The sequence below is a fragment of the Podarcis vaucheri genome (genome assembly GCF_965113315.1).
Source record: "Podarcis vaucheri genome assembly, chromosome: 1".
Taxonomy (NCBI): Eukaryota; Metazoa; Chordata; class Lepidosauria; order Squamata; family Lacertidae; genus Podarcis; species Podarcis vaucheri.
The window spans coordinates 37491750-37510079 of NC_138759.1; the positions used below are offsets into that span (position 1 = coordinate 37491750).

Genomic DNA, 18330 nt, shown 5'->3' on the forward strand with positions numbered 1-18330 from the left:
CCCTATAATCCCAAAGTGTTGTTGCTGTTCTTATAAAACCCGAGGGTTGGAGGCAGCGAAAGAAGAAACACAGCCGCGCCAGGAAACTAAGAGCAGGATGCGGGGTCAATACAGGGAACCCTCTCGGCGCCTTGGCCGCCACGGGGCAACCCTCCCCCCCAAAGTAGGGCAGGGCTCCGCTCCTCCAGAAGCGGGTCGGCCAGCCAAAGAGAGCCTTCTTCGCGCGGGTTTTAAAGGAAGAGCCCCCGCAGGGGATGCAGAAAGGAGCAGGCCGCGCGTATCCTCCGTGAGGTAACAAAGACGCCGCGAAACCCTCCCGCCGAGCAGGGCAGCGGTGGCGGCCCCGCCGCACCCCGCGGGCTCCCCGGCAACAGAGGGCCGGCGCCCCTTCGAGCCTGTCCCCGAGAGAAAAGCGGGGAACTCACCCGTCTGCTTCTCCCGGATGCTGGCCGCCATCTTTTCTGCCACTCAGGCCGGCTCCGCCCCCGTCGCCGCTACAGCAGCCGGCAGACGTGGCGCCCCGGCGAGGCGGCCCCTGCTGCTGCTGCGAGCGACCCGAGGCGCGGCGGGCGGAGCCTCCTTGCCCGGCGTCCCCTCTGGCTCCTCGTATATCCCAGCCGCCGGCGCCGCAACTGGGGCTTCTCGGTTATCTTCGGGGATGGTTGGAAGAGGAGAGGGCGGCGGTCTCCCCCTTCTGCTTCTTCCCACCGCCGGCTCTTCTCCCACTGAGGCGCTCGCGGCCCTCGCGCGGGACGGGGTGGGCGGTGCCGGATGGGGCGGTTCTGAGGTGAATTGGCAGTGAGGAGCCAAAATATAGGGAAGAGGGAGAAAACGCCACGCACAAAAGTTGCCTCCTAGGGGCCGGTAGCTTCTTACGCTTGAAACAGCTGTTAGAAAATATACAGGGTTTCATGGGGAAGGGCTGGGCAACATCCTAGATCTGACCACCATGTACCCCCCAACCCCCCCCCCCATTTTCTGTCTCTCTAGTATAATCGCATAAGATCATCATAATATTCTCAAGGCTGCAATCCTAGCCCCGTTTACCTGCTAGTAAAACCTCCTTAGATTCTGCTGGATTTACTTCTCAGTAGACGTGGGTAGCCTTGCTTCCTAAATTATGATTTAACTCCAGGGCTACCACTGGTTTTATTATTCTTTTGTGATGGCTTTTGTTGTTGCTAAACCCAATAGTCACACAGAACCTCTGTCTTCAGAAGTACCAAATATTAGTGGAAAGAGAAGAAAGCCATTGTGGGAGTAAGAATCTGGCTGACATTAAGCCATATGCAGAGTAGACCCACTGAAATGAATGGAAACATGATTTCAGTGGGTTTGAGTATGGCTTAATTGGATATGGCATTGTATTTATCTTATTTTGCCATATACTCTTTATCTTATTCAGGGCTTGTATTCCTAACTGGATAGTCCAAGTTTGGCCTAAAGTCACAGTTCTCCAGGTTAGCTAGTCAGAGAGGTTTACAAAGTGCTAGAAGTTGACATTTGGTCCTGTACACAAGCACTGTTGTTATTTAGGGAAGCTTTTTAATGTTGAATGTTTTACTGTTTTTTATATATGATGGAAGCCACCCAGAGTTACTGGGGCAGCCCAGTCAGATGGTCAGGGTACAGAATAAAGTAATAATAAAAATAATTTAGTCTACCACAGCAATTCATACACAAACCCACAAAAAGAACTGCTTTGGTGTGTCCCCCGCCCCTTTAATTGGCCACTGTAGGGAGACAGATGGAGGAATGTGACTCTGTTGATTCTTCTTCATCTCTCAGCAGCTTTCAGTACCATCCACCATGGTATCCTAGAATACCAATTGTGTTGGAAGCATACAGGCAGCCAGTGTTGTTCTAGATCCAATTCAATGTGCTGCTTTTGACCTATAAAACTCTATGGCTCAGAACTCCAGTATATTCTGGCATGTCTATCCCAAACATACCTGCATCCTTCTCCAGAGCCCATCCCCCTCTTTGGGGATGCTTGGAGGGTGGTAACAAGGAAGAGGACCTTTTCAGTTGTGGTTTCATTGGTTTAATGCCTTTTGCAGTGAAGTCGACCTGGCATCTTTGTTTCAGCACCAGACTTATCTCCTCCACCCAGCTTTTGATGGATTACAAATGGATGTTTTGCTACTGCTGTGCCGGCAATTTCCTGTAGCTGTTATAGGGATTGTTACATTTTTGTGGCATAAAGTATTACTATTTGTTTTTAATGTGTGATAAGGCACTTGACTGGATGTGGGTGGCACTGTGGGTTAAACCACAGAGCCTCGGACTTGCTGATCAGAAGGTCGTTTGTTCGAATCCCCGTGACGGGGTGAGCTCCCGTTGCTCTGTCCCTGCTCCTGCCAACCTAGCAGTTCAAAAGCACATCAGAGTTTAAGTAGATAAATAGGTACTGCTCTGGCGGGAAGGTACATGGTGGTTCCGTGCGCTGCTCTGGTTCGCCAGAAGCGGCTTAGTCATGCTGGCCACATGACCTGGAAGCTGTACGCCGGCTCCCCTGGCCAATAAAGCGAGATGAGCACCGCAACCCCAGAGTCGGTCACGACTGGACCTAATGGTCAGGGGTCCCTTTACCTTTAAGTCACTTGAAGACCTTTGGGTAACAATTGACTGACAAGTCAAATAACAGTATTTTAAAAAAATATAATTTAAAGGTTGCTTTATGGGATAATTATTCTTACTGAGCAATATTACCACCAGAAATGTGTAGGTCCAGAGCCCTACTGCTTCCAAACCATCTTCATGGCAGGGGAGGAGGAAAAGTGTGCTAGAAGGAATAGTCTTCTTCCCATTGGAGCAAATGGCATGGGGATGGCATGTTCCGGCACATTATGTGGCATAATTTCCAGCATGTTTATGTCACCGGGATTTCAGGGTGTTAGGATTCGGCACATTTACTTCTTCATGCTGCTGCCCATTCTCAAGGACCAGCAGGCCAAACATTGCAATTACCGTATTTTTCGTCCCATAGGACGCACTTAGTTTTTTTGGGGGGAAATAAAGGAAATTCCCCCCCTTTATTTCCCCCCCAAAAGCAGGTCAGGGAAACCGAACCAGGTCAAGGAACAGCGGGATGGTGGCGCTGTGCCTCCCTGCTGTCCCCCGAGCTTGTGGGGCTGGCCTATATCTGCCCGGCGCGAGGGGCGCTCTGCTTCAGGGCGCCCCGCCCACCGGGCGGCTGGCTGCTATCCGCAGCGTGGGGAGCCCTGTGGGGAACTCCTGCAGGGCTCCCCACGCTGTGGATGTCTGTCCGGCGCGCAGGGCGCTCTGCTTCAGGGTGCCCTGCCGGCCGGGCGGCAGGCTGCTATCCGCAGCCTAGACATCCCTGCGGGACCTCCCGCAGGGCTGCCTAGGCTGTGGAGGTGTTCCCGAAGCGCCGGGCACTCTGCTTTAAGGGCGCCCGACGCTCCGGGAAGCAGGCTGCTATCCGCAGCCTAGACATCCCTGCGGGAACTCCCGCAGGGCTGCCTAGGCTGCGGATGTGTTCCTGAAGCGCTGGGCGCTCTGTTTTCAGCGCACCCGGCGCTCCGGGAAGCAGGCTGCTATCCGCAGCCTAGACAGCCCTGCGGGAACTCCCGCAGAGCTGCCTAGGCTGTGGATGTCTTCCTGAAGCCTGGAGAGCGAGAGGGGTCGGTATGCACCGACCCCTCTCGCTCTCCAAGCTTCAGCGAAAGCCTCCATTCGCCCGATTTCACCTTCATTTTTGGAGGGGAAAAGGTGCATCCTATAGGGCGAAAAATACGGTATGTCCTACCTTCCAAGGAGCTCAAAGGGACAAAGAGTTTTGCTCCTCCCCATTTGCAGAGTAGGGATTTCAACCCTGGTCTCCCAGGTTTATCCACTACATCAATAGTGTAGCCTTTGTGAAGTGTATAGAAGCATTTTCAGAGGCGTGTTTTTGGTGGAAGGGGGTAGTAGTCTAAATTTGGGGATTTTTCTGTCTCATCTTTCAACCCCTCAGTGGAAACACAAAGTTTAGTTTATAATCTTTTCCATAAGTACCTGAACAGGAATCAAATAAAATATATAAGAATGGGAATCCCCTATCACACTTTAGGAAGAAATAAATCAGTGTCATTTGTGAATCTTCAGAGCTCTAATATACCAATTTTATTTGTAAAATGAAGCTAGGTAAGTAACACTGGACTATGATATAAGATATTCCTGTTTGCACTATTAACATTGTATGGTAACATGAGGATTATCATGAATCCCAGATGAAGAAACACCATTGTTGCACATGAACATCCTCAAAAGAATCAAGTCCAACTACATTTGAATGCATATATATTTAATACTGTTAACTGACACATCGTTGATTTATTGCACTTTATATACAGTACATGTAAATGACGGTTCTCCCATAATACATTGCTGCAAGTAATAGAAGAGCAAACAGACACTGGAAGCCATAGAAAGCCCCAGGAAATAGATATTACAGTTTTAAACAAAAACTAATATTTACAAACTTATAATTGTACATGCAAATTTGTATTCTACACTATTTCTACATAATGCTAATTGTTTAATCCCCCCCCCACCCATGAAAGAGTTCAATCATACAGAAATGGTGCCTTCCTTTAATCCAAATTACAGAACAAAAAAAATCAATGAATTTAAGAATGCTATGATAAAAGCATTCAGTGAAGTGTTAAAGTTACCTGAGCTGCCATAAGGAATACTGTTGCCCTGAATTGACATCTATTTGCGGATTCCATTCATGTGCAGTTTATACTACTTATGCTAGTATCTATGTAGCATTACAACTCTAATAAAGTAGTACATATTCAAATAATCACAATTAGGAGAACTTAAGAGGTTCACATCCTGTGCACAGAGGTTTTAAGGTAGAAATAGCACAACAGCATTTTCTTTACTCCTAGTACTTTAACCCAACAAATGGCTAAGCTAACAAGGTCATAAAATCACAAAGTGCAAAGAATAGATTGCCAGGATGCACCAATCATGGGAAGTAAATTAAATCCACAGATACTGCAATATAAAATACAATGATCAAGACTTCTGTAGGGAACACAGATTATACAGTAGACCAGTGGTATCCATACTTTTTTCAAAGAGGGCCAGATTTGATGAAGTGAAGGGCCATGAGGGCTGACCAAAGTTGTTGATCTTGTTTTTTAAGATTGAAGTTGTGGAGCTTTTTTTAGGATTGAAGTTGTGGAGGTCTTTTTAAGGGCCCCGAAACGGACTTTGGACATGCCTGCAGTAGACCAACATGTTTAAACTTAGAGGGTTCTATTCCATGCTGTATGAATAGAGCTGCTCTGCCCCCAAACATCTCCAGAGGGTCCCCCAACCTTCTGGAACAGATTTTGAGGGGGGAGGGGAATGCAGGGAAGAAGAGAGAGGAAATTCCATTGTGCAAATGGAAAAGCTTAATTGAATACAACCCATAGCAGCCCAAAATCCTTTCTTCCTGTAGCCTACAAATTTTTGCTAGTTTGGGTAGCCAGCAAAATCTCTGCATTCCCCAGTACGGGAGGGCGCTCATTTCCAATGCTTAGCATGACATGGAATGTCTTTTAATGCTCAGCATGTCTGAGAGGTCTTTTAAGCAATTCTCCTCCCTGTTCTTAAGCTCATGGAAAAGATTGAAGCATGTTTATATGATGCTTATGATGTAACCTGGAGGATTTTCAAAGCACAGTGCAACTGCAAATATATAGGCCTGCAAAACCCAGGGCAGGGAGCAGGACATAAAGAAAAGCCATATACAATCCAACACAAAACACTGGAAAATTATCTTTTTGAGTAAGTGAAATACTTTACAATAAGGCGGATAGCTCAGTTGGTTAGAGCGTGGTGCTGATAACACTAAGGTTACAGGTTCAATCCCCATAAGATACAGTTGCATATTCCTGCATTGCAGGGGGTTAGACTAGATGATACTCTGGATCCCTTCCAACTCTATGAGTCTATTCTAAGGTTCTATACAGGACTCACAGTGTAGTATGGAATGTTTAAATGTAAGGATCTATGCTACACAGAGAATAATAATTCCTGCAACACTGCAATTCAAGATGTATTTCTACATATAGTTTGTTGCCATTCTCATAACAGGCACATATAGGGCCTTCAATGTGTGTGAATTTCTGCTTGCTTTCATTTGAACTTTGATATGAGTTTGGACAAGAGCGGTGGACTTGTAATCTGGTGAACCGGGTTCGCTTCCCCGCTCCTCCACATGCAGCTGCTGGGTGACCTTGGGCCAGTCACACTTTTCTGAAGTCTCTCAGCTTCACTCACCTCACAGAGTGTTTGTTGTGGGGGAGGAAGGGAAAGGAGAACGTTAGCCGCTTTGAGATGCCTTAGGGTAGTGATAAAGCGGGATATCAAATCCAAACTCTTCTTCTTCTTCTTCTTCTGCACATCCTTTTGACATGGCCCTTCTCTTGAAGTCAACCTCACCTTTTCTCTCAAATGATTGACATCTAAGTGTCCATGTTCTGTCTTAAGTCACTTATAACTAGCACATAAGAATATGCTTACACTTCTATGAACTGCAACACCTTTACACATCAGCACATTTTTCTAATACCAAGGAAAATATTTGGAATGACTGTAGAACGGAAATTTAATTTTAAAGCAGCTGGGATACTGCACCACAGCTGTATTCAGTGTCATAAAGCTCTGTTATTCTTTTAATATATATATATATCTGACAAAAGTTAAAATGAGGTATTATGTTTAGCTTCCTTATTATAGTTCATAAGTAATAGCTAGGATACTTGAAATTCACTTAGAATGTAAAATATTTTCTCATCTCAACAAACCAAGAAGTCAAAACTTACACAAAAACATGATTTTCTGGCTATATTACAAACCAATGTAAAAGGGATTTGTGAATCTAGTTGTCTGCTAGTGTATATTTGATTATAATATAAATGGATGGATGGTACAGTACATCAGCAGACAATTATGTCACCAGTTGCCTTATGTTATGAAGTGGGGCTGTGCTAAGGATGAGATTGGGGCACAGTGTTAAAAAGAAACCAAATAATGCAAAATGGTTTGGAAAGCTTTGTTTGTTCATCATTTTGAATCAATGTTCAAAATGTAAAGACTGAGATTAAGCCATTTCCACGATCAAGTTGCAAGTCTGTGAGGATGAACGTGTGTGTTATCCAGTAGCAGCTAGCAAGCTTCTTAAATGCTTCATCATTCAATTTTCAGCATCCATGGTAGTGACTAATGCACTTCTGATTCTAACCTTAGAGTACTTCTGATGGTGCAATCCATAATTCTTTTAAACTTCTCGTAAGACTTTGTTATTGGAAGCTCTAAACAATTAAGGTGTCTCTTTCCAACAGGGTATTTTATATGCAGAAACTTAACTGCAGGCTCAGGATCAAAGCCAATGGGTGGGATATCACGAATGCCAGTTGCAAACACTAAGATGTCCTCTAGAGTTACTGCTGACTCACCACCTAGACCAAGAACGAGGAATTTGATTAGCTGAAAACAGCTTTTACAAGATTTTCACATTAGAAGGTAAGAGTGACTCAAGCTAATGATAAATTGACCATAGTTAATCATTACTGCAAATGTAAAGTGAAACTAAAATTCATAGGCAAGGCTTGTCTTAAGAGTTTGATAAATAGGAACTGAAGTCTTTTTTAAAGCCCCCAACACATTCCAGATTCCTAGTTCAGATTCATTTAGGTGGGTCCATTTTTTCTTACCTTCTGTTTCCTGTAAGTAACCCATCCAGAAATCTAGACTTCTGGCTTTGTCTGCTCCTGGTACACAGTGGATAGCAAAGAGATCACCAAGAAGTTTTGCTGTAAGTTTCTCAGGCTTGTGACATAATATGCTACAGAATGCATCAGGATTCATCTGCATTTTTTCCAAAACACCAAGTGTTTTCAAACCTTGTCTAAAGCTAAGGGGGAAAGAGACAATGCATTGAACCAAGAAAGTGCTAGGAGGTTTTTTTGTTTTTAAAAAGATAGGAAAAAAACTGCCAAATTCATTTGCATATTACAAACACCACTTTAAATTTCTAGAAGCAGTAATTCCTTAGGGCTTTGCTGGAATTATTAAAAACAAAACCAAACCAAACCAATTTACTGATATATTTCTGTACATGTACTAGTCAGAATACCCTTGCTGGAGCTGGTACCAGCTACAGATTCTAATCAGTAATTTATTTTAGAGCTTCTAAATTTTCCTGAAAGCTACTCACAACAATGGATGGTGTCCAAGTGTGGCATCCAGCTTACAGGAGTTTCCCTCTTTTCCCTTCTCCCAGGCAGCCCCAGTACACTCCCTGAAACCGTTCTGGAAAGTTGGGGGATCCTGAAGGACATATTAGGGAGCAGGGAGGCTATAGAGGCAGCCAAAAGGGGAAATCCTGTCACATCCACAGGTAAAATGATGGATCTCGCCCCAGTGAAAGAAAGCTGCAGAGCTTCCTCCCTTGGGACACTATTAAGTATATTTAAGTATTCATCCAACAACTCAGTTTTTCAAATTTGAAATACCAAATATCTTTAAGCATTTTTGAGTAACAACGTAAGATGAACAACATTAAGAACAGGCCCGTGGCTCACCTAGGATCATATTCTCAGTGGCTGACCAAATGTGTGAGAGAAGCCTGCAAACTGGACATGAGCGCAACAGCACTCTGCCTACTTGCAATTACCAGCAATACATCTTTCACTTGGTGTCATAATAAAATTTTATATTTTCAGTACTAGTAAATGAGAGGGGAAGCCACCACTAGAACAATAAATTCTTCATAACACGTGAAACTTGACTTGTAAAATTTTAATTTATAAATGCAAAACATGAGTTAATTCACATGGAAAGAGTGTGGCTACAGAACCCTGGAGTATAAACTGCAAAAGTATAGTAATGGGTTCTATGTGCAAAACAAACCTTTCAAAAGGTAAAAGTGTTCTCTTTATGACATGGTAATTCAATATCTCATTCACCAACACATTCTTATCATGTAGAGCTGTTACAGGTTTCAAACATCCAGCAATGGCGAGATATTCAGAGCAATCACTTATTGCTGATTCTAAGCTGTTCAGAGTTCTTGCAGATTTTATCTACAGTAAGAAATCAAACATCAACTAGTTAATTTGATGAATAAATTCAAATGGATGGATGCAACTTCCTCTTTGTTTCAGATCTTATGTCTGATCACTTTTGGCTGACAAATAAGTGGCACATATATTATGCAAACTATTGCTGAGAAAAGAAATGCCCTCAATACCAAATTGATTTAAGATGTTAAAAGAGAAAAAAATACCAAGACCCATCCCTATAGTGCTATGCAGTTGTAGAACAACCTACCTTCTCTATTGTCTGCAGAACAGTCACATCAGCAACATCTTCAATAGTTGGTTTCACATTCTCTGTGCCATAAACAAGGCAGTCAAACAAGGTCTTGGAAAAGAAGCTAGGAGATGGCCCTCCATGAACCAGAGAAACTGCTATCATTTTTCCAGCTTCATAGTATAAATTATCTTTAAGAGCTGAAAATACAAAGTATGTAAAATTACTCTTGTGCTTACTAAATGCAGCTGGGATGAGCCCCAATCAATCTAACCAACTGCACACATACTTCAATATTCTGTTTCCCATCCAATAAAATGCCCCTGGAAGCCCAGAAAAAGTGCACAGAGGCCACAGCTCTCTTCCCCCATTTGTGGCCAGCACTTAGTATTCAGAGGCACCATTCATCTGAACAAGTGCCCATCTTCCATGAATTTATCTAAATCTATGTAAGCCAACTGTACTTATGGGATACAAAAGAAATGGGCTGGACATTTATGCTAAACTACCAGGACTTGTCTGTTTCCCTTCCCCACTGCATACCCAACCCCTGTGGTCACAAAAAGCTGCCCTGGAGTTTTAGTCAGAAAGGAAACTGAGCCATCAACTCTACTTCAAGAAACAACGGGGGCAAATGCTCAGGGTTTTTTTGGTATGCCAGCAAATATGCTCACCAGAGCTTAACAAAGACAATTTTCATTACCCCAAAAACCATGACTTAAAACTATTTAATAGTTCTCCTGTCCCTTGATACATAGTAAAACACTAGAGCAGAAGGCGTCTCCTCTACTTGTATTGGTTTTTGTTACCTGGACAGAGTCAATAAAAACTCAAAAATACAATTACCAGCACCCCTCTAATTGTAGTTGCTCCATCCACTACTACCAGTTTTGCTATTTCTGAGCAGCCTAAACAGCAAAGAGAGTAAGGAGACTCCTATATAACTAAGTGAATATTCCTATTAATATTAATTGGAGAATTCGTATTACAGAACTTGCAGTACACAGCCAGTGTGGTGTAGTTGATAGAGTTTTTGAATTTAGATTGTGGTAAGATCTAGGTTCAAATTTCTGCTCAACCCATGCAGTTTGTTTGGTAGGAAGACACTTGCTTAAGATCACCTAATTCACCTCACAGGCTTGCTGCACACCAACCACATCAAGAGTGCTCAGAACCCAATGGAGAAGGGAGAAAGAAGCATACAGTTGTACCTTGGATTTCAAAAGCCTTGGCTCCCGAACAAATCAGCTCCTAAATGGTCGAAACCTGGAAGTGAGTGTTCTGGTTTTCGAATGTTCTTTTGGAAGCCGAATGTCCAACAGAGCTTCTGCGGCTTCCAATTGGCTGCAGGAGCTTCCTGGACGTTTTGGAAGTTGAACAAACTTCCGGAACAGATTCCGTTCAACTTCCAAGGTACGACTGTATCCACTTTCCTCTAAAAACATTTCAAATGTTTATAATTTAGGCTTACCTTGAGAATCAAAAGACAATATTTTTGAGGAATCGCCTTCAAAGAGCGAGGAGTTCTGAAGGTGAAGAATCAGTAATAGAAAAAAATCTCCCTTTGATGAATCCATATGTGTTTTTGTCCTGCAGTTTATGTACTTTACTTCAATAGTATTGGCAGGATTGAAGCTCCGCTTTTGAAATCCCTTTAAGGCGCTATCCCAGATGTTTCGTCTATTGATATTCAGTCTTGTTCGTTTGGTATTAATTTGTGATCTTAATTCCCTCAGAATATTGGAAACTTTTCTTTGCTGCACTACAAGTTGCCTGCACAAAATAAAAGGACTGTTTTATTAGCACAGCATCTACTTAGGTATGTACAGCATATATAACCATACAGCATGTATAACATATATAACCATGTAACCTCAAGTTGCTCTATTTTTCCCCAGAATAAATTACTAATGGCATCCTAATAAGTAGCTCACTGAAACTGCTAACAGCATGATATCTCTCTCACTCTCTCTTTAGAATCAGCATACTTACTACTCAAAACAATTCAATAACATTTAAATAAGGAAGCACAAAGTTTCTTGTTGAGAACAGCGTCAGACAAAATGCTGATAAACAGCTGTGCACCATCTCTTTAAATACTATGTTCCCCACTCAGTTATGTATCTCAATAAAATCAGTGTAGTGGATTGTATCTAATACTATACAAGCAGACTTCTACTAGTGTGATTGGACTTCTCCTCCTCCTCTGCAGCCCCCTGTGCATCTCAAAAATATGCTCCAAAAGGTGTCCCAACCTGCAGCATATTTTTGAAGGTTTATGGGGGCTTCAGATGCAGGAGAGGAAGGAGCAGTTGCATATAATCCCCAGTCTCTATCTAACCTTAAAACAATGGTCTGGATCAAAAGAATCATTAAACTATTTCCACGAGCCTAATGGGCAATATCTAATTGTGATATCTTGATACTGCAATGAACTACTATTTGTGCAAATGTTATTTTCCTGTCCTTTCTTCCTCCCTCCAGCCAAAGAATCTGCTCTAGAAGGTCAAAGAAACATTTGGAGCTGATTTGGAGGCCAAGTCAGAAGGTGTGTGGGCAAGAGTAGAAGGGAAAGCCCCATTGTGTATGCTGACATGACACTGGATTTCAAAGTTGTTTCATACTTGTTCTCCTGCCCATAGCAGTCCCCAGTGGGAGGTAAAAATTCCACTGGGCTGCAAGCTCAGGGTCAATCCCTGCCCCCAAATTCAATCATTTGGTATAAAATAAAAAAGATTGGCTGACAGTTCAACATTTACTTACGTTTTTCTTAGTGTCAGATTCCTCACGGAAGGACTAATCACGGAGGAAGGGGATATCAGTCTATTATTCGAAGAGGGGAGATCTAGTTGTGAACACTGAGTAAAGGCATTGGGGCATATCTTTGGGGACCTAGAAGGGAAGAAGCCCAACCACCTTGTTAGTTGAGTTAGCCACACCCTGACTCAGAAACAGCTGAGTCAGGATACAGGTATCTCCAGCATACAATATTGCCCATGACAAGTGTACAGTCAGTAAATTACATTTGTTTTTTTGTAAATGAGTACTTCAGGCATGAAGGATTGCTTCTAGATGCAAACAAAATAAGATTTGCACCATGTCCTTAAACAAATTACATGCTTTATGCTACCCCCCATTCAAAGAATACATTGCTGTTTCTGAAGTCCCCAAATTTCAGAACAGCTTGTTGGATGGAATGAAGAGCTGCTACAAAAAACTCTGGAACATTAGGTTGAATTCATGATTTAGCCCTTTGATCAGTTATTATTTTTAGGCTCTAACTATAATTTGATAGTGCCGATGTTCACACAAGCTTTGCCACATGAATGAACAAGAATGAGCTGCAGCAAGCCTTAAATTTGATAGCACATCCCCACTGTCCAATCCCAGTGCAGGCTGGAGTTCAGGGGCAGAAAGTTTTGCTTTTGATTACCCACCATTTGCCACATCCTCTGGAATTGGGGTTAGTCTTAACCACAGTTAAACATGTCAGCTTCAGTAGCTATGGTTTGAAGCTGGCACTGAAAGAGTACAGGGAAGGTGGCTGCTTGGTGCTAAAAGGCAAGGAATTCCATAGTACAGGTGCTGCCACACTAAAATATCAATTTCTCACAACTGTGGAATGAATATTACGTGGCACCTTTAACAGTGCCAATTTCGGTCAAGTGACATATATGGAGTAAGGTGATGCCGCAAGGAAAACATTCCCAAGCCGTTATGGGCTTTATATAACAACAGTTAAACCTTAAACTTGGCTTGAACAAATCAGCAACTAGTACAGATCTCTGGGCAGAGGCATTATGTGCCAACAGGGCCTTACTCCTGTCAGCAACTATGCTGCAGCATTCTGCATTAACTGCAGTTTCCAGGCAAAGTGAAAGGGAAACCCCACATAGAGTATACTGAGTTAATCTAATCTTGAAGTCACCAGTGCTTTCCCAGCCCAGGAACAGCTGAAACCGTCATACCAAATGCAGCTGGTAAAAGACACTTTTAGCTACTGGGGCTACCTGGGCCTCCAGTGGCAAAGCTGGGTCCACAAGAACCCCCAGACTGCGCATCTGCTCCTTTGGGCATGGGGGTGGACCTCAGCCAGGACAGGCAACTGACCAATGTTACAGACTGCAGAACCAAAAGTAAGAACTCTCAACATCCCCCAGCCATGTGGGAGGAGCGAGCATAAACATGAGGTTCACTGCAGCTGATTCCTGTTCATTCACATTGTGTTCAACCGTGGTTTAGCATGATGTGTGAACACTGCCTGTTTGTTTCCACGCAGCTGCAAATGAAAGAACATCACATGCCTGACAAGGAAGCCAAGATGGGATCCAGGAGACTGTCTGGGACATTTGGGTGATGGCTCTTCCAGCAAGCTATCGCCAATATCTGTTTTTTCTGCCATACTCCGAGAACGCTTTCGCCATTTCTGACAGTTCCCTGTGTAATGAAATTAACACAATTTCTCATCCAAAATCTTTTAAAAAGTTTAAATTAATTCAAGTATAATGGTGAACAGTTTCATACCAGTTGATTTGGCAAGGATAGTTCTACATTCTATGCATTCCCAATTTTTCTCCCAACTTGTTAGTGAGGAACATGCCAAGTGAGTTCCACTCGAACCACAATATTGACAGCGCTTTATTTCCCATTTGCTAAAAGAAAAGAAAAATGCATTTCAAAAATTAAGACCATTAAACTTAAAAGAGAAGAGTTAACTCAATGTAACTAGTTATGGCTTCACTTTGCATCAGTATATTTCCCAAGATGGGACATAAATTTCAGTTGCAACATATATGTGGTAAAATGGGAGGTGCAGGCCAAAGATTACCAATATTATTTTATATTTAATATATTTACCCTGGCTCTCTTTAGCAAAGGATACAAGATACCTAGCAATAATAAATAATACACTTTTAAAAAGAATCAAACATAAATCCACAGCTGCAAAAGCACACTGGGCAGGACCCAAATGTTCTATTCCGCTCACAGAACTAGCCATTCAGTTCAACCTAATGGTAACTCAGCTCTACAGATAGTCAAAGTATGCCATATAGAAAAGCCACCACTTCATTGAAGGAATAAAAATAATGATGAAACCTTCCTAGTGATGGCATGGGACATGGACCAGGTCCTCTAATGTTGACACACCTGTTTCTTCAGAGTTTCAGATTTCTAAACATGAAGACCTAATGACTGGCAACATAAAATCAATATGCCAATATCTTATTACAAGGAAACAAAAACTCACCAGGCAATTTAAGTTAAGGATCACTAGTTTTTTTGTCTTAGTATAATGCCATATATAGAATAAGGTGATCAACAGCTACTAACTATGACAATTATGTTCTACCTCCACAGCTGGCCCTATAATGGGGCTTCCTACAGACATCTAGGGAAGGTCATTGCAAGAACAGGATGGTGGACTAGATGGGCCTGATCCACCAGGCACTTATGTGGTCATCATCATGTCCAACTGACTTTGAATTAATTTAATTTAATTTAATTTAATTTAATTATGGATGGAAGCAGGACAAGATGACATTCCTATAAACTACGAGCATATTTAACATGCTTATGTCCAAGGACCACATTTATTAATACCTATCAGGCTCATTGTAGTTTCTTCCATTTTCGCAGAGGCAGACATTGATGTCACAGTGTTGGTAGCACTGAAGAAGGTCCTGGTATGCATTCTCTTCCAGTTCCCAGGAGGCATCTCTGGAAACATTAAAACTTATTTGAACGTTTCAAGCCTACACTGCAGCTTTCCTTGTTTCAATAGTAATATATGATTTTACTATTATCAAGAGAAGATGAAATCTACAGAAAATCAGTAGCTGTTGGATAGTCTATGCTTTTGTAATTCAGATCTCCCATCTATCGGAGCAAGCTGATTAACCCCTGGGTTCCTGAACAACCAGCATTAAATTTTTTTGGAAAACTTCAAAAAAAGATTTCCCACATCCCTTTCTAGGGTTAAATGTGGCTTCGTATTGTGTTTGTCTTGACAAAAATCATTTGTCTCCTAATCTAAGTCTCTGTGCCTTCGTCTCTTAAGAAATGAGTTGTTAAAATACTTTGCAGTAGCTAAAATGTTCAGTTCTTTCCATCTTGCATCTTAATTTCAACCTTTACTATTAAAACTAATGAAAAACATGCCTCCTGCCCTTAATATAAACCCATGAAAAAAGCAGCTTAATAGAAAAATGATGCAAAATAATACACCATAAATTTCAAAAGAGAATTAACCATGTATATCTCACTCTCCTGTTAAATATACCTAGTGGTATACTGCCTTAACTATAAACCTGTACAATATATTCTTAAAAATAAAACAATATTTTGGGAGGTACTTACTTTTCTGGAATATGTAAGCCCATTCTCAACATTTCATTCTGAAATTTCTCTTTATTATTACATACTGGGCATCTAAAGAAAAATACCCCTGCACTTAGCGCTTGACACTGGATCCAAAAGAGAGAAAAATGATCAGTAAATCAGACAAGATTCTGGATGCTGGACAAGATGAGGGTACAACAGACAAGATGAGGGTACAACACAGTATCTGTAGTAGGCTATACTAATGACAATTTCTTTAATGCTTATTACCATTACTATATTTATTTATATCCTGGCTCCCCCCCCCCCCCGCTCAAGGATGCCTGTGCAAGTGAAGATCCCAGGTTCCATGCAGGTTCATATGAGAAAGAAAAACTTTCAGATAGCCTGGACCTAAGCTGTGTAGGACTTTATAGGTCATAACCAGCACGTTGACTTGTGCTCGGAAACAGACTGGTAGCCAGTGGAGCAGTTGTAACATTGCCTGCTATATCCTGTTACTTTTGCAAGTGCTTACTAGTTCTGAGCTTGTAAAGCTTTCAATGCAAAAAGCACATTTACTCCACAGTAGTTATGGCTAAAGAGTACAGGATGAGTTTGGCAGTTCTGTCCTGGTTTCCAACAGAAAACTGATTTTCTCAAGTACATGTTACTACATTTGCTCATATTCATTCCTTTTATCGTCCTCCCAAATCTTACTAATGACATTTAGATTGTAAACTTTGAAGTAGGGATATGGAAATTTGTTTGTGTACATGCATGCTTATGCTACTCTAGGAAACACCACTGATGCAGTATAAAACTTTATAGTTTGCTCCCATGCCAGTTATTATAGAATTTGTGACTCTTATTTCAGTTAGCTTTTAGTGCAGGGGTGGGAAACCGTTTCTCCCTGGTGGGCCAGATCTGTCTTTGCCCTACCACCATGGGTAAGATTTGCCAGGTGGGTGGAGCCATCACCTAACAATCATCTGATGTTGCAGCGATAGCAGGTAAAAAGCCTCTCTAGGAATGTTCTAAGTGTGCCTCTATAGCAGTCATGGCCAAACTTGGCCCTCCAACTGTTTTGGGACTACAACTCCCATCATCCCTGACCACTGGTCCTGTTAGCTAGGGATGATGGGAGTTGTAGTTCCAAAACAGCTGGAGGGCCAAGTTTGGCCATGCCTGCTCTATAGAGGCTTCTCAGGTTCATGAAGCAGTTTGCATAGAGAATGTTGCTAAATATGAAGGTCTTTCTTCAGTTTTAGCAGGGGTTTCAATGCAAACCCCTTCTTGATTCTGAAGCAAGGTACACTCCCACTGCTCATCAGCTGATCAGGATCAGCTGATGGGTGGGTCGGTGTTCATCTTGCTTCAGCAAAGGAATAGTAAGGAACTCACTTTAAAGTTCTTTGCTTGAAGCTGAATTGGTCCCCAACCTGAAATGAAGTCTCCTGGAAGAGGGCAAAGCTGGCTGGCTCCCTGAACAGGAACATTCAATTCTGCAACATTTTTATTGCAGGTCCTACTTGAATTAAACTATACAAGTGCTTTCCATCATTGTACAGCATACTTCTTTTTAGTAGTAAAAGGAAGTAATATTATTGTGGTGTTCTGGACATACTTGCAAACAGTCTCTATGGAACCAAGCGTTTTTGCAGCACGGACTTGCCAAAATGTTATACGATGGTGCATGTTCAACCAACTCTAAACATATGGTACACTGTGACGATCCTTTAGAGGTTGGGGAACGTTTTTGTGTGGGTCGGTGTTTCCAACAGTATGACCTGAAAAATACAGAGCCACTGCAAGGTTATTATCTGTAAAAGCTTACTGACATTCCAAGCAACAAAGAAACATGGGGCAACTTAAGAGCAACAAATTTCTCTTGGTATAAGCTTTTGTGGGCTGGAATCAACACCAGATATAGGAAGTGGTCACCTAAGTGGATATGTATATATAAACAATGCGTACAGAGAGAAGGGTGTTTTTAAGACCCAAAGTGGATATGTATATATAAACAATTCGTACAGAGAGAAGGGTGTTTTTAAGACCCAAAGTAAGCCAAATAAGCAAGCAATGAATGAAATAGCAGTAGAGGTGTTGCATGTACAGCAGAAAAGTTCTAACCAATGGTGATATCTGATCTCTAGGGATTTGGCAGGTGTTTATGTGGTTGCAAGATGAGAGAAGAGCAAGAGGGATTCCTGTTTTTATGTGAGTGGAAATCTGTCGTGCAAGTGGGACGCCACAACTAGATATCATCCAATTTATATATTGTATTTAAATAACTCCACATTAACAAGAACTTTGCAACTTGCAGCTTTTTGGCTCTAGTTAATTTTACTAAAAGTTAATGAAAAGAACTTACGGAAAATTTTCTCTGAATTGGAAAATGCATCCTCTCTCTACCCCACAAGGAAAGTGGTAACTTCGTTTGCATCTGGACGCTACACAACCAATTGAAGCACCTCTTTTCTTACAGATAGCACATTTCTAAAAACAAATACCATCAGTTGTTTTAATTTTTTTTTAGTAGTTATTCTAACCTCTCCTTAAAATAAGAAGCAATATATAAGTATATAAAATGTATATTAAGAGAAATGCACTGTTGAATAATTCATCACTACTAGTCAAAACAATAACAAGCCTTTTCTCAAATGTCCCACGAGGTGGAACCTCGACTTA

The 18330-nt window shown here is 42.0% G+C and overlaps 2 protein-coding genes and 1 long non-coding RNA gene across 10 annotated transcripts in view; 1 reads left to right on the forward strand and 2 right to left on the reverse strand.

Moving 5' to 3' along the window:
- SCFD1 (sec1 family domain containing 1) overlaps positions 1-562 on the reverse strand; it is a 43877-nt gene extending 43315 nt beyond the window's left edge. For both annotated transcript variants that reach the window (XM_082240149.1, XM_082240148.1), the window contains exon 1: positions 426-562. Coding sequence is in view for 1 of the 2 variants with exons in the window: in XM_082240148.1 (XP_082096274.1) it covers positions 426-456 (31 nt within the window). In the remaining variant the exon portion in view is untranslated. The remainder of the gene's footprint in view (positions 1-425) is intronic.
- On the forward strand, positions 1-15477 carry LOC309542610. Of its 7 annotated transcripts, none has more exons than XR_014224312.1 (7): positions 1-291; positions 7350-7530; positions 8291-8407; positions 10459-10593; positions 11058-11140; positions 11806-11869; positions 13601-13738. It is a non-coding gene; the product is annotated as an uncharacterized lncRNA (long non-coding RNA). The 7 variants fall into 7 exon arrangements; XR_014224313.1 differs by lacking the exon at positions 1-291 and adding an exon at positions 506-645; XR_014224314.1 differs by lacking the exon at positions 1-291 and adding an exon at positions 652-787.
- Positions 7047-18330, reverse strand: part of G2E3 (G2/M-phase specific E3 ubiquitin protein ligase) — a 21019-nt gene continuing 9735 nt past the window's right edge. The window contains 13 exon segments of the mRNA XM_082239941.1: positions 7047-7246; positions 7249-7466; positions 7722-7921; positions 8920-9092; positions 9340-9521; positions 10793-11094; positions 12085-12213; positions 13626-13758; positions 13846-13973; positions 14923-15039; positions 15679-15785; positions 17267-17429; positions 18014-18138. Of these exon segments, the coding sequence (XP_082096067.1) occupies positions 7202-7246; positions 7249-7466; positions 7722-7921; positions 8920-9092; positions 9340-9521; positions 10793-11094; positions 12085-12213; positions 13626-13758; positions 13846-13973; positions 14923-15039; positions 15679-15785; positions 17267-17429; positions 18014-18138 (2022 nt within the window). The 3' untranslated portion in view covers positions 7047-7201.